The sequence below is a fragment of the Heterocephalus glaber genome, unplaced genomic scaffold (genome assembly GCF_053883595.1).
Source record: "Heterocephalus glaber isolate CG9 unplaced genomic scaffold, H.glaber_assembly_v1.0 deba00001744, whole genome shotgun sequence".
Lineage (NCBI taxonomy): Eukaryota > Metazoa > Chordata > Mammalia > Rodentia > Bathyergidae > Heterocephalus > Heterocephalus glaber.
The window spans coordinates 5994250-6016062 of record NW_028258450.1 but is presented as its reverse complement, the minus strand read 5'-3'; the positions used below and the strand labels follow the sequence as shown (position 1 = coordinate 6016062).

Genomic DNA, 21813 nt, shown 5'->3' with positions numbered 1-21813 from the left:
CTGAGCTAAATCCCCAGCCCAAAATCACTGAACTAAATCCCTGGCCCTAACTTTTATTTTTGGTACTGGGGATCAAACTTGGGACCTTCCATTTGCAAGACATCTTTTTGCATTCTTGTACAGAGCATGTGTGTGTCCAAGTGTCTCTCCGCATCAAGCTGCCCACATGTGTGTCCCCAGAGGTTCAAGCCCTGCTCACACTCTTGCCGACATCATCCTTGCTGCTCAGTAGCGCCTCCATCTCGGCCCGCAGTGCCCGGTTCTGGCGCTCCAGCTCCTCCCGGGCCTCCTGTTCCTCTTCCAGGGCTCGTGTCAGGGACAAGGCCCGAGCCTCGCGCTCCCGGCCCTCGGCTTCCACCCGCTCACGTTCCTCTGCTGCGCGGAGCACAGCTGCCTTCTCCTCAGCCAGAAGCTTTTGTTGAGGAAGACAGAGCAGGAGAAATTGATTAGATGAAAGGAGCACATTATGGGCTGGGGAAGAAGGAGCAGCCAGGGAAAGAGACAGACATGGACTGAGGCACAAGAGGGATAAAGCTGCAACCACATCCCAAACCAGCTCAGCTCTACGTACCCCGCAGTGTTCCTCTCAGGGCAGTGGTAGGAAAAATATACATGTTGTTTAAAAAGTAGACTTCAGCCTTTACTGTCTTCTTTAAAGGACACAATAACTTGCAAGCAATTAAACTTATAAGACATGTAAAGAAGGAAGACAACAGGATGTAGTCAAGAGAAAAATCTGTCCATAAAAACAGACCCACAGATGCCCTCTATACTGGAATGATCCTCAAGGACTTCAACGATGATGAGAAAATGTTAGAACAGGATGGATATAATAGGAGAAGAGGTTATTGTTCAAGAGGATTTGAGGGCCAGGGATTTAGCTCAGTGGTTTTGGCACCTGCTTTGCAAGCACAAGGACCCAAGTTCGATTCCCAGTACCAAAAAAAAAGAGGATTTGAAACTGAAAAAAATCATATCAAAATGCCAAACCTGATATTTGAACATGATATCTGAAATAAAAGAAGTCACTAGATGAAGATAAGGGCAGATTGGACACATCAGAAGAATCAGCAGACTTACTAGGTCAAGAGCAATTATCCAAACAGAGCAAAGAAAGAAAAAAGATTGTGAAAACTTAATGGCGCTTTAATAAACTTCAAGAGGTTATGAAGCAATCAAACCTACATATATTTGGTGTTCCAGAAGAAAGATAGAGGAAGACTAAAGAAAGATGTATCTGTTTTTATTCAGAGAAAACGTGAAGAAAATCTCATGAAATCTACTTAAAAATCTACCTGCACTACTTAGTGAGTTTAGCTAAGTTGTAGGATATAAGATAAATATACAAATGCCAATTGTATTTCTACATACTAGCAATCAGAAACTGAAATAAGAATGATAGCATTTAAAAGCATCAAAACTATGAAAGGCCTAGACTAAATCTGACAAAAATGTTAAAGATATACACTGAAAGATAAAATTTTTTTTTTGGTACCAGGGATTGAACTCAGGACCTTGCGCTTGCAAGGCAGGCACCAGAACCACTGAGCTAAATCCCTGGGCCCTATAAAAATATTTTTGAGATAAAAGAAGATCTAAGCTGAGCATGGTGGGACACACTTGTAATCCCAACACTCTGGGAGGCTGAGACAGAAGGATTGCAAATTTGAGCCCAGGCTAGGAAACTGGGAGACAGTCTCAAAAAACAAAAATAAAATGTAAAAAGGGCTAGGTATGTAGCCCAGTGTCATGGCCCCAGGTTCAATTCCCAGTACTGCTGAAAAAAATTAATTTGGAGTCATGAAAGCACCACATATTAAAGTTTACTTGAAATGGATCATAGAGCTAAGTATAAACCTAAACCTGGAAAACTTCTAGAAATAAGCAGAACAGGAAACCTTTGTGACTTTGACGTAGGCAATGATCTCATATATACAATACCAAAAGATAAACCAAGGATAAATTGGACTTCATGAAAATAAAAAACTTCTGCTCCCTGAAAGATCTTATCAGGAGAATGAAAAGGCAAGACACAGACTGGCCAAATATGTTCAGAAAGCATATATCCAATACAGAACTTTTATTCATAACATATAGAAAACTCTTGGAATTGAATACTAAGAAAGTAACCACTTGATTTAAAAATAAATGTTGAAAGGGACTGGGGATTTACCTCAGTGGTTTTGCCACCTGCTACGCAAGTGCAAAGACCCGAGTTCAATCCCCAGTACCAAAAAAAAAAAAAAATGTTGAATGATTTGAATAGATACTTCACCTAAAAATAGGGCCAGGGATTTAGCTCAGTGGTTCCACTGCCTGCCTCACAAGCTAAGGACCTGAGTTTGATCCCTGGTACCAAAAAAAAAAAGATACATAGAGCTGGGCATGGTGGCACATGCCTATAATCCCAGCACTTGGGAGGCTGAGGCAGGAGGATCACCAGGAGTTTGGGACCAGCCTGGATGATATAGTGAGCTCAAGGCCTGAACTTCACAGTGAGACCATGTCTCAAAAAAAAAAAATATATATATATATATACACATATATATGAATGGCAAATAAGTGCAGAATATGCTCACCACCACTGGTCATTCAGGAAATGTGAATTAAAACCAGTACATATTGAGCTGGGGATTTAGCTCAGTGGTACCATGCCTGCCTTGCAAGTGCAAAGTTCTGAATTCATCCCCTGGTATCAAAAAACACAAAACAAAACCAGTACATATCTATTAAAAAGACTAAGGCTTTATTCATCATAGCCCAAAATGGGAAACCATCCAAATGTCATTAATCAATAGGTTAATAGATATACACAAAGTGTGGTTTATCCTGACAGGAATCCTACTCACTATAGAAAAGGAATGGATTACTGACATGTGCAAAAACATCAATATCCCTAATTATTCTGAGTCAGAGATGCTGATCAAAATGGAGATTTGCATGAAAACATTTATATAAAATTCTAGAGGATAAAAAAATTAACAGAGCTTGATCTTTTGTGGGTCAGTATTAGGAAATGAATACTACATAAAATATATGTATTTGGAGTCCAAGAAGAGGGAGAAAGAGAAAGAGTGGGACCAAAAAATATTTGAAGAAATAATGGCTGAAAATCTCCACATTTGAGAAAACAACTCCCTCCACAACCATCAATCAACCTGTAGTTTGGGGAAGCTCAGCAAAGACAGAACAGGGCAAATGCAAAGCCCCACGGCCATGCACACCTTAGGAAAATTGCTGAGAAGCAGAGATTTGGATCTGGTCATCACTGAGCTACCTCTCCAGGCCTTCTCATCTTGAGATAGGGGTTCATTAGGCCACCCTGATCCCCAGGCTGGGCCCAGACCATGTAGGGTTACAGGAGTGCACCACCAAACCCAGCAAGAGATGATTTCCAAATCAGCTAGGAAGACACCACAGTTCCTATAGGCAGACGATGGTGTCAGTGACTGCTGACTTCTCCACTGAAACAATGGCAGGCAGAAGTAATGGAACCACACCTGGAACATGCTGAGAATAAAACAGTCCACCTATCTGTCAGATAGGTTGATGGAACAGTGACACACACTCCCTGCACATTTTAGATGAATAAAATGGAATTTTTTTTGGTATCAGGGATCAAACTCAGGACCTTGCCCTTGCAAGGGAGGTGGCAGAACCACTGAGCTAAATCCCAGGGCCAGAATGGAAATGTTTTAGACCATTTTTTTTTCTTTTTCCAGTACCAGGGATTGAACTCAGGACCTTGTGCTTGTGAGGCAAGTGTGGTGCCACTGAGCTACATCCCCAGCCCCAAGATGAATAAAATGAAACACAGAGAGGTTGGGCAATTTATCCAGGTCATACAGCCAGAAAGGGGCTGTGCTGAGATCTAACCTCAGGATTGCCTATCTTGCCTCTCGGGGGTTCTGTGATTTTTCTTCCATCCTCAGGCTACCAAATGTCTGGTACTATTTCCATTTCTGGGTGGGTGCTAGAGTTTGTGTATTAAAAATTCCCCAAAGGCTCATGTGCTATAAAGGCTTGGTCCCCCATCCTCAGCACCACCGGGAGGCTGTGAAACCTTTAAGAGGTGGGGCCTCAACTGGCAGAACTGGTACACAACACTGTGGGAGGCTGAGGCACGAGGATCTCAAATTCAAGCCCAGCCCAATGAGACCCTGTCTCAACATAAAAATGGGCTTGGAATGTAGCTCAGTGGGAAGGCCCTGGTTCAGTTACCAATGCCACAAAAGTTGTTATTATTACCAATTTCTAGATGGGTAAACTGAGGCTGAGACTGGAAGAGCAACATGCCGGAGGTGCCCAGGGAGTCCACAGGCCAAGCGCATCCTCTTGGCTTTTCGGCCAACCAGAACTCTGCCTCCACACTGTGACGTCACACACGCCCGGTTCCTCCAATGGCGGGAAGCGCAGGTCGGCCTGTGGACTCTCCAGCTGGGTAAACGGAGGCACCCACCTGGTCGAATTTGCGCTGCTTCTTCTCCAGCGAGCTCACGAGCTGCCGCTGCTGCTCCAGGTCCACCGTGGCGTCGTCCAGCTCCTGCTGCAGCCGGCGGCGGCCCCGCTCCAGCCGCTCCGCAGCCTCCGTCTTCTCCGCCAGGCGCTGGGCCAGGGCCTCGGCCTCCCGGGCCGCGCGGCGCCGGGCCTCCTCCCCCGCCTCCAGTGCTCCCGCCTCCTCCTCCTGGCGGCGCCGCCACTCTGACAGCTGGGTAGAGGACCGAGCCGGAGGGTGACAGTCACCCGGTGAGGGGCCCAGGCAGGAGATCCCGATGCCCTCTCCCACGGGAAAGTGAAGCCTGAAGGAGAATGTTACTCCCCGGGGCTCTTCTGCCTCCGACTGGTCTTGAGCTCGTGAGTCCTTCCAGGAGATTAAACTGACTCCTGCTGGGGCCCAGATTTGAATCAGACCTGAGCTTTGGGGGGGGGGGCAGCCTGAATGGGGAGACAGAGCCCATTAGACTCTACCATAGAGGCTAAGGTAGAAGTCTAGGAGCCCTGGGACTCCACAGGAGGGCTCCAGAATCTGTTTTGAATATTCAGGAGAGACTTCCTGTGGGAGGGGCCCTTTTTTCTTTTTTCTTTTTTTGGTACGGAGTTGAACTCAGGACCTTTCGAGTCAGGGACAGCACCACTGAGCTAAATCCCCGCCTGGGAGGGGCCTTTTGAGTTGGGTCTTGAAGTATGCACAGGAGTTTGCAAGGACCAACCAACTCAGAGGCTGAAGCAAGCAGGCAGAGGCACAAGCTTAGCCCAGGAGCACTGGGGCGCCATGGACCACTGTGGGCAGGGAGGCCCAGGGCAGCTCTCCTGGCCAGGTCCTGTGGGGAATGAGTGGGCGGAACCATCCCTGTGTGGGGACCCCGGCAGGTGTGGGCGCGCACCTGGGCCTGGGCAGTCTGGAGCTCACGGCCCGCACGCTCCCTGGCAGCGGCTTCCTCTTCTATCTGCTCGCGCAGCCCCGAGGCCTCAGCCTCCAGGGCGCGAACCCGCGAGCCCAGGGCCAGCTTTGCCCGGGTCTCCTCCTGAAGCAGCTCCTGAGGGCAGGTGGGGGAAGGGTAATGTCAGGCGGAGGGCTGGGGGGCGCGCGGGGCGGGGGTGCGCGGGGCAGGGCGCGCAGTTACCTGGGCGTCGTGCAGCTGCGCCTCGGTGCTGCTCAGCTCCTTGCCCAGCCGGATGGCTCTGGACTCGGCCTCACTCAGCGCCCCAGACACGGTCTCCAGCTCAGCCTGGAGAGAGTGGCGGGTGAAGCCTTCCATGGCCCATGGTGCCTCCACCCCGTGCACACCGCCTCGAGTCCACCCGACACGAATGGGGGCACAAAATGTGGCCAGTGAAAGGGGTGGGTGCGGTGTCACTGGCCGGTAATCCCAGCACTGTCGGAGGCTGAGGCAGGAGGATCTCAAATTCAGGCCCAGCCTAGGCAACCTAGCAATTTAGTGAGACCCTGTCTGAAAATAAAACATGAACCAGGGCAGGGGTGTCACTCGGCTCCAAGGCCCTGGATCTGGTCCTCAGCACTATGGGGGAAAGCCGACTTTTCCCTGAGTCATCACAGCAGGATGCAGTCCTAAGGGTTCGTGTGGCCTCTGCAATCCCCCCAGGAATTACTGGAGACAGAAGAGAAGAGCGAGGAGCACCGGTGTGCCAGGGCAGAGCGGCCTCTCTCCGCACACGCCCGCGGAGACCCCGCTCACCTGCGCTCGCTGCAGCTTCTCCGCAGCCTCCACACGTGCGCGCTCTCCGTCACCAGCCCGGCCCTGCACCTCCTGCAGCTGCGACTCCAGACGCCTACGCCTCTGCTCTCCCTCCTGGCGTGCAGACTGCAGGCTGCTCAGCTCCGCCCGCAGCTCGGACACCTCTGCCTCCAGAGCCAGCCTCGTCTTCTCCCAAGCGCCTTTGCCCTGGGGGGCAGTGCAGATGAGCCAGGGTACAGAGTCCGCCCTTGTGTCTGCCCCAGGGCCTTTGCACAGGCTGGAGCTCACCTCCCCTGGGCCAGAGGGCTCATCCTCCCCTCCCTCGGTTTCTACCAGTGTTGCCAGGCCAGGATGGGGACAGCGCATGCGCTGAGGGAGGCAGTGTGGGTGGCTGTGCTCCCTGCTGGGTCGTCAACCCACCCGTCGCGCTTGCTCCAGCTGCTCCGCCAGCTCCCCCAGCGCCTGGCCGTGCCGTTGCCTCAGCTCCTGCACGGCCACCTCGTGAATCCGGGTCTCCTCTTCCAGCGTCTTCTTCAGTTCTGTCACCTCCTGTTCTCTCTTGGTCCTTTCATTGGGGCAGAATGAGGGGAACAGAATTTCAGGATAGAGGACACAGAGACTTGGGGGAGCTGGTTGTGGCTCCTTTTCTTGTTTGTACTGTACTTTTTAATGGGATCTGGGGATGGGTACTACAGTGGAGTGTGGCTTTAAAGGTGAACTCCTACTCATTCTTTTTTTATTTTTTTGGTACCAGGGATCGAACTTGGGTTCGCTTGCGCAGCAGGCAGCGAAACCACTGAGCTAAATCCCCGGCCCAAACATGAAATAATGAAAATTTTTTTGTTGTTGTTCTCCTTCTCATTCTTCAAAGCCCTATTTGAAATGCCCCTCCTCGAGGAAATCTTCCAGCCCTCTCACGGCCTTGGTTTGGGAGCCTTCTTCACTTGTAACCTGAAATGCCCTTTTTTGCTCCACTCCACTAAAGCACCTGTTGCGCTGGACCTGTCTTTGCCAGAATCTGCCTCCTCCTCCAAGGTTCTCAAGGGTGATGCCTGGGTCCCACTCATCTCTAGTCCCAGGAATGAACCCAAAACTGGTACCCAAAGAACAATTTGTTATCGACTAAACCTTTGTGTAGAGACCTTCCCTGACCGACCTTGGCCCGCCCCTTCCCGTGCATACCCCGCCCCACAAGCCCCTTTCCGGAAGTCTCCGCCCACCCAAACCACGCCCTCTCCGCCCCGCCCACCCCGCGGTCTCTGGTCTCTGGCGTGGCTCACCGCAGCTCCTGCTGCGCGTTCGTGGAGTCCAGCGTGTCCTCCAGCTCCCCGCGCAGCGCCTCCAGCTCCTCGCCCAGGTCGCGGCGATGCTTCTCGGCCTTGGCCCTGGCCGCGCGCTCGGCCTCCAGGTCCTCCTGGGCCTCGGCTAGGCCGGCCTGCGCCTCGCGAAGGGACTTCAGCAGCTGGGTCCGGGCCCCGCCCTCCTCCTCTGCCCTGCAGGCGAGAAGGACCGAGGCCTTGGCACAGGGGCGGCCAGAGAGGCTGGACGAGGGCTTTGGGGCGGTCCCGGTTTCAAACGCCAGGTCTGCCACTGAGCACGCGTTGCCAGTCCTCCGAGCCTTTTTCCCTAGCTGTAAGTGGGAATGACACCCACAGGAGTCACGGGTGAGGGTGAGTTCCTGCCACACGCAAGCCCTTTACTTGTGTTGACTTTGTGAATGCTCACGCCAAGTGAGGAAACTGAGGCACACAGGGGGAACACGTTTGATGTGGGTTGACTGCTAATGGCGTGCAATGTTTCTTCCAGGGGTGATGAGAATGTTTTGGAATGAAATGGAGGCGATGGTTCCCAACACTGGGCATGGACTAAATCCACCGAAGTGTGTGCACTTTAGCACGGTTGTTTGTGTTTTTGAGACAAGGTCTCACTGTGTAGCCCAGGCTGGCCTAGAACTCGAACTCGTGGTGATCCTCCTGCTTCAGCCTCCCAAGTGCTGAGATTACAGTCCTGTGCCACCACACCCGATCTTTGGGTGGTTGATTTTATGTGAATTTCATTCCAGTAACCAAACAAAACCAAACAACAACAAAAAGGGGGAAAAAAAGTAATTATGAAAAACGGTAACAAAAATACGCACTTATCCAGGGCTTAGGTATGGACTCAGCTGGAGGAGCACCTTTTTTTTTGAGACAGGGTCTCACTATGCAGCCCCAGGCTGGCCTTGAACTCGCGGCTATCCTGCCTCAGCTTCCCAAGTGCTGGGATAACAGGCTTGCGCCACCACGCTCACCTGGATGAGCACTTTTTTGCAGTGTTCCCCATTTTACAGATGAAGAAAATGAGGCTGGAAAGGTGATGTCACGTGGGGTGGGTCACGTGGCCAGAAAGGGGCGGGGCCAGGACTCCAACCCGGAAGTCGAACGGGGAGTGGGCAGGCTCGTGTTCTTACACACCTGCATACACACTCTGGATTCTAGGATTTTTCACATTTTAACATCTCCTAAATGAGACCAGATCTGTAATCAAAGGGGTCTTAGACTGGAGCGCAGTGCAGAGACAGCATTGTAAACACCGGGTGCCGCACTGGGCATCCAGCAGAGGGTGGGTGTGGGTGTGGGTGTGTGTGTGTGTGTGTGTGTGTGTGTGTGCGTGTGCGTGCGTGCGCGAGCGCGCCTTCCCGCGTTCACTTTCCAGTCCCAGCGGATCCGCAGTGGCCCCTTTTCCTGCACCTGTGCTCTTAGCCCTGCGACCATGGCCCCCCCGCGCCTCGGGCCACTTCTCCCAGGGTGGGCTCCGGACTCCTGCGACCCCCGTGCCACATAAGGCCCTCGGCCGGGCCGCACCTGGCCAGCGCCGCCTGCAGCTCCTCCTCCTTGCGGCCCAGCTGGGCCCGCAGCTCCTCGGCGCGCTGCTGCTGCCCCGCCATCTGCTCCTGCAGCTCGGAGCTCTCCCCGTCCAGCCGCCGCTTCAGCTTCTCCAGCTCCTGGCGCCCCTTCTCCTCCTTCCGCAGGCGGTCTGGGGGGCGTGGCCAGGGTGAGCCTGCTCCGTCCCCAGCCCGGTCCCCACTGTCCCCCCAGACCTCCGGCTCCCTCCTCGCCATCATTCCCCTCCTAGGTTACAGCGAGGGGCACAAACGTGACTGCCGGCCAGGGGTCCAGTCAGTGGAAGTGACAGCAGCCAAGACACGGGGTCCAGGAGGTGCATTTGAGCGCGGGGCCCCTCCAGGTGGCGGGGCCTTCTTCCCTGTCCCACTCAGTAGGTGGCCCCCGAGACGGCCTGGGCGCTCACCCTCCATGTCCGCGATGGTGGCCTCGTATTTGAGCCGCAGCTTGTTCAGGCTCTTGATCTTCTCCTCCTCCTCCGCCGCCGCCGAGGAGAACTCGGCCAGGCGCTCCTCCAGCAGCCGGCGCTCCTGGGGTGACACAGCGCAGTCAGGCGCCGGGCAGGAGCGGTCCCACTCCTCCCAGGGCTTCTCCGTCCTTCTTGCCTGCGTCCCAGCAGCCTCGCCTTCCCCTGCCTGCTTCCACTCCCACTCCCTGGGGTCCTGTGAGCCGAAGTGCCCTTCTGTCCGGCTGAGGGCCCCCGAGGCTGACTGCGATCTCTGCTATCACAAGCCACATGCAACTGCCTCCCTGGGTGCTGGGTTTACAGGCGTGCTCTGCCTCGCCCAACATGTACATATTTTTTAAATGATGTAAGGGTTGAACCCAGGGCCTTTGCACTGAGCTACATCCCTGGTCCTTTTAAAAACGATTTATTTTGAGATAAAGACTTCTAAACTACCCAGGCTGTGCTCAAACTTAGGATGCTCCTGCCTCTGCCTCCCCTGTGAGGTGACACCTGCTCATGCCCTGACCATTTCCCGGTTGGCTGTTTGGAATGTGTTTGTTGGTTTCTGGGTGTCGCTCTCCCACATGCACCCCAATTTTTATCGAGGCGGTTCCCGTGACCCCTCCAACCCCTCCAAAGTGCCCAGGCCCACCTTGCCCAGCTTGGCGTTCTGGTCCTCCAGGAGCAGCAAGTCCTCCTCGAACTTCTTCAGCCTCGCCTCAGTCGTCACCTTCTCCAGCTGTAGCTTCTGCCGTGCCCCCTCCTCGGCCTCCAAGTGGGTCTCCAGCTCCTGCAGTGGGAAGGGGAGGAGGGGACTCAGGCTGGGGGCTGGGCATGCTGGGAGCGGGGGCGCAGACTCTGGGCTGGTGGCCGTGCAGGGCCCTTCCCTGGGCAGGCCTGGGGGTCAGACCTGACAGTCTCCCTTTTCACTCACTGGCTGCATAATCGTTTATTGAGTGCCTACTGTGTAGCAGGCTCTGCTCTGGACCCCAAGTCCCTGAGGACGAAGAAAGTCCCCATCCCGGGGGAATGACATTTGTCTGTGTGTTTAGGGATGATAAATATAAAAGCAGATCATGCAGTCAGGGAGGCAGTGCCACAGCAGGCACATGTGGAACGGAAGTTAGGGTTCATCCGGCTGGATGTTCGGCCTTGACATTTGGTAAATGTGGGAGGCCCCAAGTGGCCCAACCACAGATAAGGTCCCCAGTCACATACGCCTCCTGACTGGGAACCCGGTCAGGGCCTGGTGAGCCCTGAGAGCCGGGGCAGGGAATCACCCAGACAGACACCATATCTTCCCCCACCAGGTCACCTCCGCCTCAGTTTCCTGCCCAGCCTGTCCTGGGCCCCACTTCTTGTGCTATGCCTATGGGAAGCGCTGTGGACCCTCGTGGCCTGCCTCTGCCTCCCTTGCGCTGATGAGCTCCTCACTCTCATCTGTCAGGGATCACTTGTTCCCCCATCTCCACACTCCAGGGCACAGTCTCCCCTCACCCATGGGGCTGGAGGGGGGCAGCCAAAATGCCACAGGGCTCTTGCCACATGGCCAGTGTGACTGAAGAACCAAGTTTTCCATTTTATTTTATGTATTTAAAATTTAAAACTAGAAAATCACTGGAAAACTCTGAAGTAAGTGTGGGACAACTTGAGAATGTGAATCTACATGTGTGTGTGGTAATGGGGTTAAACTCAGGGCCTCCACACTGAGCAACATCCCCAGCCCTTTATTGATTTTTTATTTTGAGACAGGGTCTCTTCAAGTTGTCCAAACTGAGCTCAAACTTGCGATCCTCCTGCCTCAGCCTCCCAGAGTTGGAGGGATTACAGATATGGGCCACCAAGCCTGGCTGTGAATCTAGTTTCTAAACTGTACATATGAAATAAAAATAGAGATGAAACATTTCCAAGAAAGTCCAGCATCTGAATTGAGATGTGCTTAAAGTGTAAAATACACACTCGATTTTGAAGAGGAGCCATGGCTGGACAACCTGGGTGGGAATACAGCAGCAGAAAGGTAGACGGAGCCAGGGGACAGAGTGGTGGCCAAGGACTGCAGGCCTCCCTTGGACCCGATCCAGGCACAGCTGAGGCTGACACATTCTAGTCTCTCATTATTTGAACTTAAAAAAAGTTCTGAAGTCACTTTGAGCTGCGTTTTGTGTGAATTCATGACCAAAGGAGACAGGGCTCCCGGACGTGAAGGCAGTGGGGCAGACAGGGTTTGGCCGCACCTGGATGTGCAGCTGCAGCCTCCGCTTCTCGGCCTGCAGCTGGCGGCTGCACTCCTCCTCCTCGCCCATGCGGGCCTCCAGCTCCGTCACCACCAGCTCCAGCTCCTGCTTGCGGGTCGCTAGACGTCCGCGAGTCTCCTCCGCCTCCGCGCAAAGCTCGGCCTCCGCCCGCAACTGCTCGGCCAAGCGGGTGCGCTCCTCCTCCAGCTGCGGGCGGCGGGAGAGCAGGCTCAGAGGGCAGCGCTCCCGGGTGCCGTCCAGGTCCCCAGCGACTCCGCCCCCGCGAGGTCCCGCCCCCCCGCAGGCCCCTCACCGCACCGCACCTGCGCCACGCGGTCCTGCAGCTCCCCCACTTGGCGCGCGCTCTGTTGCTGCAGCTCCTGCACCTTCTGCAGCTCCTGGGCGCGCGCCTGCAGCACCTCGTCCTGCCGCGTCACCTGCAGCAGCGGCTTCACCTAGGGGAAGGGGAGGGGTGGAGGAGGCTCCCGCAGGGCAGGCCGGGCTAAGCACTCCGGGCGGGCCGCACTCCTCCCCATACTCCCCTAACACCTCCCATGAGCAGGGCCTGGGGTTGCGGGTTGACTGAGTCACTGCTTGCAAAAAGCCCCAAAACTCTCTGGCGCCTAGCAAGCACCACTAACTGCAGTTTTAAAAAAAATACTGGGGATTGACCCTCAGGGCCTCTGCACTGACTGCATCCCAGGTTGATTGCTTGACTGAAGAAGGGTCTCCTTAAATCCCTAAATTGCCCACCTGGGCTCAAACTTTCGATCCTCCCGCCTCAGCCTCCTGGAGTGCTGGGATCACAGGCGTGCGCCACCCGCCCCGCCCTCTCTGACCATTCTGTTCCAGTTTTCCACTCGGTTCTACACAGGTCTACCTGATTCTTTCCCACTCTACACGATTAAAACCCACTATAACCCTGGTGGGCCAACTAGGTGGGCTCAAGGGTCAGCAGGACTTCCTGTAGGTGCAGAAGGGGCTCTGTCTGCCCAAGTCCACTGGGCAAGGACGGCAGCGCTCAGGCCTCCTCTCCCCCAACGCCCTGCCCTGCACACCCACCCTCGCTGTCTTGTCCACTGTCCTTTTTGAGCCACAAATGGTCACTGTGAGGGCAGCAGCCTTCCCAGCCCTGCAGACCCAGCCCTGCCACCTCGACGCTGCACCTTGATGAACAGCCGCCACCACTGCCAGTGCCTGAGCTTGAGGTAGGCCGCACAGTTCCTCTGCATCACCCTCAGCGCGCTCTGCTGCTGCTGGCGCCTCTGGAAGGCCCTGCAGATGGCAGCAGTGGTGAGGACGCCCAGCCCGGTCCCTCAGCGTGGATAGCCATTAGCTCCCACCGCCTGCAGGCACCGTTCTGCGCCACACAGGCCTCAATATTCCACCCATTCGTGCTCCTGCTGCTCCAGCTCGCCCCATACTTGCCCACCTTGGCCCTTGCCCAGCCTCCTCCAAACCCTCCATGGCTCCCCAGCACCCTGGACCAGGTCCCCAGCCCTCAGTCTGGTGTTCGGGGCTTCCCTCCTGCATTGCTCTTTCTCTCTGAGCCACTTCTAAGGGGAAAGGAGACTCCCACAATCTTCCTGCAGCCCCAGCCGAGCCAGGCTCCACACCACAGGGCCTTTGCACAGGCCATCTCTGCTGCCTGGTCACCTCACCTGCTCTCCTTTGTTCTTCTGGCTGTCAGTGCGGCCTGATCCTCTCTGCTGTACCTCAGTGACCCCCATCAGGACACTTCACACCCTGGACCGAGGCTCTGCCCTCTCTGTCCCCTCCAGCTGGAGTTCCCCAAGAGTGTGGCCATGTGGGCAGCTTGGACTGCTTTCCCTAGGTTCCCCAGCTCTAGCATGGAGGTGCCTGGTCACCAAGGCCACCTGAGCCACTCGGCCCGGCCCCAGGAGTTGGGGACTGTAGAGCCAAAAGCCTCCACAGCAGTGGCCTGGGGGCCATCAGTCACCCTCACCCTGACCCGGCTCCGGTGCACAGGGCCCCGGAGACAGCGTGCCCACCTGCGTGCCAGGTATCCCCGGGCAGCTGCTTGGAAGGACACAATGATGTCTGTGACCTTCAGGTCCCGCTCCTCCTCCAGCTGGGCCAGGACCCCCGCCCGGAAGAAGATCTTGCTCTGTCCCACGCGGTACAGGTTGGGGTCCAGCTCCAGAGCCTGGATCTGGGGGGGGCCGGTGATGGAGGCGGAGGAGCCCCCCGCCCCCCAGCCCGGTGCCCACTCGGGCCTTCGCCCGGCCCCGCCCCACCCTGCACTCACCATCTTCTCGCAGGCCTGCTTCCCGTCCATGAAGCCCTTGGGGATGGCATTGGGCGTCAGGATCTCGTACCTGTGCCGCGGGAAGGCGGGCGGCGAGGGTCACAGGACAAGCAAGCACCAGAGCTCCAAGATTTGAAGGCAAAGCAATAATTCTGAGTAGCCCTTTGCTTTTTTTTTTTTTAGACAAGGTCTCCCTAGGTAGCCCAGGCTGGCCTTGGACTCGTGGCAATCCTCCTGCCTCAGCCTCCCGAGTGCTGGGATTATAGGCATGCGCCACCATGCCTGGCCTCCTTTGCTAATTTTTTATACTGATCAAGTTGGATGCAGTGAGTTAAAAGTTTGTTAAAACGTGGCTACTAGAAAATTTTCAGTTATATATGTGATATTTTTTCTTCCACTTTTTTCTTTTTTAACCTCCCTTTCCCTCTCTCTCTCTCTCTCTCTCTCTCTCTTTCTCTCTCTCTCTCTCTCTCTTTCTCCTTCCTTCCTTCTTTCCTTCCTTCCCTTCTTCCACTGGGGATTGGGGTCTTCACACTGATCTGCGTCCCCAGCTCTTTTTATATTTTTAAACCCTAAATTGCCCAGCCTGGGTTCCAACTTGCGACCCTCTTGCCTCAGCCTCCCAGAGTGCTGAGATTCCAGGCCACTGTGCCTGGCTTCACTTTCTGGTTTTAATGAACAGCAGTGCCATATGGCTCGTGGGAAGCATCTTTTTGCTGCATGTACCATTTTACTTGCTTATTAGCGTTTGATAGTTTCTGTTCTTTTCTATTTCGTTTTCAAATGCAGACTGCAGCACACTGAAGCAGGAGCCCGTTCACGTTTGGGCTCCCCAGGCCCCCTCAGCGCTTCTCTTTGGCATTTTGTTCTCCCAATCCCAGAGGGGAAAAGAGGCTCCGCCAAGGGCTCGGCCTGGTCCGCTCACCGCTGCCGGAACTCCTGGAAGAGGATGCGGTTGGGGAAGCCCTGGCGGCAGATGCGGATGCCCTCGAGGACGCCATTGCAGCGGAGCTGCTCCAGCACCAGCCGTGGCTCCAGCTTCCCAGCCTGTGGGGTGAGGGGAGCGCGGGTCGGCAGCGGCCACGCGGGGGCGCCACTGCCACAGGCCTAACCGGAGCCTAGAACTGAGCCCCTATTCCATGACCTTAACCTGGAAACCACAGCGCGCTTCCTGAGGACATGCAAGCTGCTGGCACCTAAGCGTGTGGTCGGACTTTTGCCCCACATTCCTCTTCTGAAGGGCCAGCTCTCTACTTTGCCAACCAGAAAGTCTCCCAGAGTTCTGAGAGGCCACTCGGATGCAGCACCCCTAGCCATTCCCTCCTTTGTGCTCTCTGGGCTCTGACCGGCCACTGAACCTTTGCACAAGCTGTCCTCTGCACGGGAAACCATTTATCTTTTGGAGCTCAGGCACCCTCTCCTCTAGGGAGCTCTCCTGAACTTTGCTGGCCAGGTCAGACCGTATGGGACACTTATGATCCCTACAAATCCCCCAGACATGCCTTTTGGGGGCTTGGGTCACAGCCTGTGCTCCCTGGTAAATTTAAGTCACATGAATGGACAAATTTCTGGGGATGGAAGCAGCTTGCTCAAGGGGCAAGAAGCAAGGGCTGGGGATTTAGCTCAGTGGTTCTACCGCCTGCCTCACAAGTGCAAGGTCCCAAATTCAATCCTCGGTACCAAAGAAAATCCCCCCCAAAATCAAATATAATTAAGGGGCAAGAAGCAGACCAGTTCTGGCCAGGTCCAGCAGCCGCACCTTCCCCTTGTCCTCCCAGGGGTCACTCACCCGCTTCTCGTGGTTGGGGATGATGCAGCGGATGAAGCTGGGGTTGGTGTTGCTGAGTGTGGCCATCAGGCGGCTCAGGGACTCCTTGTAGAGCTGTCCCACCGTCCGGAACATCCCGCGGCGCGGGCGGCCACCCGGTGGGCCATCCCCGAGGCTGCTCACCTGCTCCAGCCCCACGATGCTCTCCACTGCGGAGGACACAGATGTGGGGTCAGGGGTCAGGGGTTGGGGGTCGAGCCTGGCTGGCAGAGGCCGCGGGTCTCACTCCACAGACCTTTACACTTGGCATGTGTCACACGGCCTGGCAAGGGGTGTCATGCGCCCTCTGGACAGTGGGCAGATTGAGGCTGGGGGCAATGCTGAGCGCCAGGGTTGGGCTGTGTGGCTCCCTGAGCCTGGCTCGGACACCAGCTCTGCTTTCCTTACCAACAGGTGACAGTGACAGTGACAGCAACTGCTCCCTACGACTTGGAGGGACTTCGTGCAGGGGGCCGCCTAAGGACCCTTCTCAGGGGAGGAAACTGAGGCTCAGAGTGGACGGTGGTGAGCAGCATGGCTGGAACCTGAGCAGTGCCACAGGAAAACTGATTCACGGTGACTCCGGTCTCTGCTGCCAGTTCCGCTAGTGACGAAGGCCCCGGGCCTTCTGCTCTGGCACCAGCTCCGTGTCCAGTGCTGCCAGTGCTCAGGAGCCACAGAACTCAGTGGGCCCAGGGCCGGTTGGCTAATTCACCTTCAGGGCAGGGCCTGGTGTGTGGCACGGCTCACAAATCTGACCTTTTCCTTCCTAGGTTCATCTGTCTTCTCCACACCCATGCTTTGGGTTATTTTCAAAATAATAATAATCCTTAATTCAGTTCTCAGAGTGCAGGGAAGGGGTAAAGTTCTGAGTTCAAACCTCAGCTCTGCTACTTACTGGGTGACCCCAGGCAAGTAACTTAACACCATCTCTGTGCTTCAGTTTCCTCACTGTCTGGGGGCGAGAGACCTAACAGCTACCTCACTGTGGTGGGAGGATTCTGGGTATCAGTGATCAGAGGGCCTCCTGCAGTGAGCAGCACATAATAAGTGCTCAAGAAACACCAGCAGATTCTGCTAAGGACTCGGAGCTGCTGCAGGGCAGCAGGAGGCAGAGGAAGAGTGAGAGACCACCACAGGGACAGGAGAGGGGACAGAGGTCTGACTCCGGCTCCCCGCCCACGCTCCACCCTCCCCAACCACAGGCCTCACCGTCGACGAGGAGACACCCACCCCCTGGCGGGGAAGAGGGAGAGCAGCACTTCCCTGTGGATCCGGGGGACAGCGGAGGGAAGGAGCCCAGGAAAGAGGCCTGCGGGAGGTCCCCATGTTCTGGGAAGGGAGGGCAGATGGGGCAGATGGGGGAGATGGCAGGGAGATGCATGAAAAGAGAGGAGGGTGAAGGTGGAGGGAGAGAAAGAGGAGAGACCCATTAGACAACAGCACAGGACAAAGCAGGCAGGAGGCCTGGACACTGGTCGTGAGCTTCTCACATCCCGTTCACCTTTGTATCTACCCACTGAGGGTATCAGTGCAGACTATGAGGATGAATGTCCTCTGTGAGCACAAGTGCAAGAGAATAAGAACCTCTCTCCCCAGGGCTGAGTCTCTGTGGGCTGTATCAGATACCCCTTTTTGCCCTGGCTGCCAGGAAGCTCAAGCTAACTGAAGATCCTGGATATGTTTGTTCTGTCTCCCAGAGGAGAGTTTATCTCATTTGCCTTTTCTCCTGGGCTGCCAGCATGCTGGGCACCCAATTCTGTGACCTAGGTTGGGATGGATGCCAAAATGGTCCCGATTTCCTCCCTTTTCCTATGACTTGGAGCAGCCTGAATCTGGGCAGGCTTTGTGGCCACTTCGCTTTAGGAGAAACTGTGTGCCGACTCCACACCTGACCCAGGAGGCTCTGCAGCCTGCACAGGGTGGGATGGGCTGGATCACTGGGAAAATCATGTGTCCATGAATGGGCCGCAACATTTTAAAAACATGGGTAGATTTCCGCGATGATTCTCATAGCAGAATCTGGCTCTGGACTGGACACCAAATGCTGCACTCCAAGCCCTCTGGGATAAACAACTCGAGTTTATCTCTGGCATCAGCTCATGCGATCAAGGTATCCCATAGGCTCCTGTGTTCAGGGAGCTGATTTTGTTTTCTTGCCTAATTGCATGGGCCGGTACCTCTACTGCTATGCTTTTGAGGTTGCGACAAGATTAACAGCAAACTGACAAATGCTGGAAAACTGGACCCAGCCAAAACGAAGATGCTGGTTGTTTTATAAAACCATTTTTCAAACTGCCCTGAGGATGTGGGCAGCAGACAGGGCTCAGAGACCCAGCAACCCTGCCTGTACCCTCCAGCAGGCTGCCAGCCAAACTCTGTCCCTAGAAGACCAGGAAACCCCTCCCAAGCTCTCTGTCAGCCTGCTGCTCCTCTCCTCCTCCCTGGGAAAGGAAGGGGACTTGTTGAAGGAGCCAAGAAAGCAGTCTCCAAACTGACAAGCCTGTGGAATCACCATTCCGAGTCCCCTTGTTATTAATTCTTTTAATGTAGAATCTCAATTATGCTCGGGACCCTATGCCCACAAGTATGCCCACAACTATGCCCACATCTGCCTATGTACAGATGAACAAAAGGCAAGTTTGTCTTCCGGTAGATACCAATATCCAGCTGCTCTCTGCACCCCCAGGGTATGCTTCCATTGGTCCAACCAACCACAGATTGAAAATATTTGGAAAAAAAATCCGCATCTGCACTGAACATGCACAGACTTCTCTTGTCATTATTCTCTACACGATACAGTGTAACAGCTATTTACATAGCATTTACATTGTATTAAGCATTGTAAGTAATCTAGATATGATTTAAAACACGGGAGAATGTGTGCAGATTCTACATAAATGCTATGCCTTCCCCCCCCCCCCCAGTACTGGGCATTGAACCCAGGGCCTTTGCAATGAGCTATATCTCCAGCCCTTCCTTTTTAATTTTTTTTTTGGTATGAGGAATCGAACTCAGGACCTTGCACTTGTGAGGCAGGCACAGTGCCACTGAGCTAAATCCCTGACTATTTTTAAAAATTTGAGACAAGGTGCCAACTCGCTAGGGCTGGGCTCAAATCTTTGATCCTCCTGCCTCAGCCTCCTAGAGTGCTGGGAACACAGGTGTGCGCTACCACACCTGGCTGCTATGGCACTTTGTAGGACTTGAGTGTCTCTTGCATGAAGCACCCTTGGTGTCTGAGGAGAGACCTGGAAGATCCCTGGCAGCTCCCGAGAGGCTGCTGAGCTGGGTTCTTCTGGTCTGACTGCGTGGCCGGCCTTGCTAAGACAGTGGCGGACCGCAGGGGGACAGGGCAGGGAGAACCTTATCCCTGAACTCCATGCTGGTTGAAGACATCAACCAGTCCACGCACACCGCCCCCCCCCCGTAGGTCGCTAACCAGAAGCACCGTCTGCGAGACTGCCTGTTCTGCGTCTGAGCAGACCAAGTGGCTGAGGCCTCAGCCTCCGGGACGGAAGCGCAGCGCTGCGGCCTGGGCCGGGGCGGCACAGCCCAGGGTCAGGCCAGAAGGGTCCTCACCGTCTTTCCAGATCTCCGCAGTCATCCGGTCTGTGCTCTGGTGGAGCAAGGCTGCCACGTTGTCATTCAGCGGGTCCATGTTCTTCATCAGCCACTCATTGGCCTTGTAGTCGACCTGAGCGAAGCGAAGTGGAGGATGGTGAGACTCGGGGTCGCAGCTCCCCAGTACCGAGCCTTCCTGCGGTGGGATCGCCACGGCCCGGTCCGCGGGCGCCACCTGTTGTCCGTTTTGGGAATTGCAACCCGCCTGTGCCCACCCCGTCCTCCCTCCTGGCCCCCCCGGCCCTGCCCACCTGCCCCCGCCCTACCTTTCCAGCATAGTGCAGGACGCTGAAGTCAGCCTGGTCCCGCAGTTGCCTGGGGCGCTGGAACTTGGGGTGGCCGCCCTGCTCCTGGGCCACCTTCTCCACGAACGATTTGTCCGTGGCCTTCGGGAACCAGCACTCCTCATCCAGCAGGGCCAGAAGCCCGGGCGGGTTGGCCTGGCGGAGGGTGAGTTTCAGGTCCCCAGCACCGGGCTCTTAGGCTGCTGCTCGCTCCTAGCTCGCGGGAAGAGGCCGTAGCCCCCGTCCCCCGCCCCCCACCCCCCACCCCGGGCCCGGACCCCGCCCCGGCTCACCGGGCGCTCGATGAGGTCGATGCAGGGCTGCAGGTCGAGGCCGAAGTCCAGGAAGGTCCAGGGAATGCCCTCGCGCTGGTACTCCTCCTGCTCCAGCACGAACATGGTGTGGTTGAACAACTGCTGCAGCTTCTCGTTGGTGTAGTTGATGCACAGCTGCTCGAAGGAGTTCAGCTGTGGGGAGGGCGGTGTGAGCGCACGGGCACGGGGGGGGGGGGACGGAGCAGGCGGGGCAGGGCCGCGGTGCCGGCGCAGACCTGGAAGATCTCGAAGCCGGCGATGTCCAAGATGCCCAGGAAGGAGGCGCCCTGGCGCGGGCTGCGGTCCAGGGCGCGGTTGAGGCGCAGGACCAGCCAGCGGAAGAGGCGCTCGTAGGTGGCCTTGGCCAGAGCCTCCAGCGCGAAGTCGGCCTGCGGGGGCAGCGCGGCGAGGCCTCGGGTGAGGCCGGGAGGGGACCCCCCAGGCCCCGCCAGCTTCACAGTCATGAACACTGCCACACCAGGCCGCTTCCCACAGCTCCCGGACTCAGGAGCCAGATAAGCTCAGTTCGAACCCCAGCTCTGCCACCCAGATGCTGTGTGACCCTGGGCCCATGAATATACCTCTCTGGGCCTCAGTTTCTTCATCTGTAAAAGTGGGGTTCAACAATATCACCCAGCTAAGAGGGGAACCGAGGTCAATGTGACCCCAAACTCATCTCCAACTGTCACCTTCATCCTGATACCTCAACACCCAGCCCAGGACTTCCTCATGTCTCCCACCTCTACCTGTGCCTGGGGACACGTGTCCCTGCAGCAGCTGAGAGGATCTTTATACAGAAAACAAGTGGCACCAAGTCACTCCCTGATCTCCCACTGCATTCTGAATAAAACTTAGCTCCTTACTGCAGCCCCTAAGACCTTGCATGATCTGTCCCCTGCTGGCATCTCTAGCTTCACTGACCTCCTGGATGGTCCCAACTCACAGAGCTTGCACCAGCCCCAGGGCCTTTGCACTTGCTGTTCCCACTTTGGTTTTAGTGTGAAAGAGACTTGAGATGCATGCAGACCCAGGACCATGCCTGCCCACTGCCTACCTGCTCCTTGGTCTGGGCTTTCTGGACGTAATCTCGGCCAACCTTTATGCGGGGCGTGAGCAGGGCTCTGGAGAAGTCGGTCACCCCCAGCCCCAGAAGACGGCATAGCTTCTGTGCAGCTGTGGGCGAGATGCAGCACATCCGGTCAGCACCGGAAGTGACCTTGGCCTCAGTGTAGGGGAGAGGCGCTGCTCCCTCTGGCCCCTAATTCTCCGTGTAGGAACCGGAGACCCAATAACCAGCCACAAAATTGCGCATGGGAGCCAAGGCTTTATCATGAAGAAGACCAGGAAGAAGCCAGGGTGCTCAACACTTGGGGGTCAGAAAGGAGCAACGGGGAGCACAACCCTTTAGTAAATACAGGAAGATAAGACGTTTCTAGATAAATGCTTTTCGTTTTTCTAAATGCTCAACATTTTTTACCCAGAAAAGAATGGGAGAAAATTGTGTTGGGGACTATTTCGTGAAATAGAACAAAGTGTGTAATTTTAAATTAAATAAAAATTTAATAAACTCTTTCCTCTTTAAACAAATTTAAAATTTTAATTTAATTCTAAATTTATCTAAAATAAAAGGACTCTCGTGTGTGTGTGTGTGTGTGTGTGTGTGTGTGTGTGTAACTAGGGATTGAACCAAGGACCTTTACACCAAGCTACATCCAAGCCCTTTTAAAAATGTTTATTTTTAGGGCTGGGGATTT

General features: G+C 55.2%; 1 protein-coding gene across 10 annotated transcripts in view; it reads right to left on the bottom strand.

Annotated features, from left to right (window-relative positions):
- The window catches only part of Myh14 (myosin heavy chain 14), a 58139-nt gene that overhangs the window by 10904 nt on the left and 25422 nt on the right, over positions 1–21813 (bottom strand). For 7 of the 10 annotated variants that reach the window (XM_021246030.2, XM_021246028.2, XM_021246027.2 and 4 more), the window contains 23 exons: positions 21114–21232; positions 20296–20448; positions 20039–20212; positions 19728–19901; positions 19420–19534; positions 17050–17169; positions 15820–16007; positions 14956–15077; positions 14031–14100; positions 13774–13934; positions 12928–13036; positions 12085–12216; positions 11762–11968; positions 10180–10317; positions 9486–9609; positions 9041–9212; positions 7478–7690; positions 6618–6762; positions 6198–6404; positions 5625–5729; positions 5385–5537; positions 4460–4708; positions 200–412 (listed from right to left, as the gene is read on the bottom strand). In XM_021246030.2, the coding sequence (XP_021101689.2) occupies positions 200–412; positions 4460–4708; positions 5385–5537; positions 5625–5729; positions 6198–6404; positions 6618–6762; positions 7478–7690; positions 9041–9212; positions 9486–9609; positions 10180–10317; positions 11762–11968; positions 12085–12216; positions 12928–13036; positions 13774–13934; positions 14031–14100; positions 14956–15077; positions 15820–16007; positions 17050–17169; positions 19420–19534; positions 19728–19901; positions 20039–20212; positions 20296–20448; positions 21114–21232 (3563 nt within the window). The remainder of the gene's footprint in view (positions 1–199; positions 413–4459; positions 4709–5384; positions 5538–5624; positions 5730–6197; positions 6405–6617; positions 6763–7477; positions 7691–9040; positions 9213–9485; positions 9610–10179; positions 10318–11761; positions 11969–12084; positions 12217–12927; positions 13037–13773; positions 13935–14030; positions 14101–14955; positions 15078–15819; positions 16008–17049; positions 17170–19419; positions 19535–19727; positions 19902–20038; positions 20213–20295; positions 20449–21113; positions 21233–21813) is intronic. The other 3 variants (XM_087200638.1, XM_087200639.1, XM_087200636.1) reach the window with 2 other exon arrangements.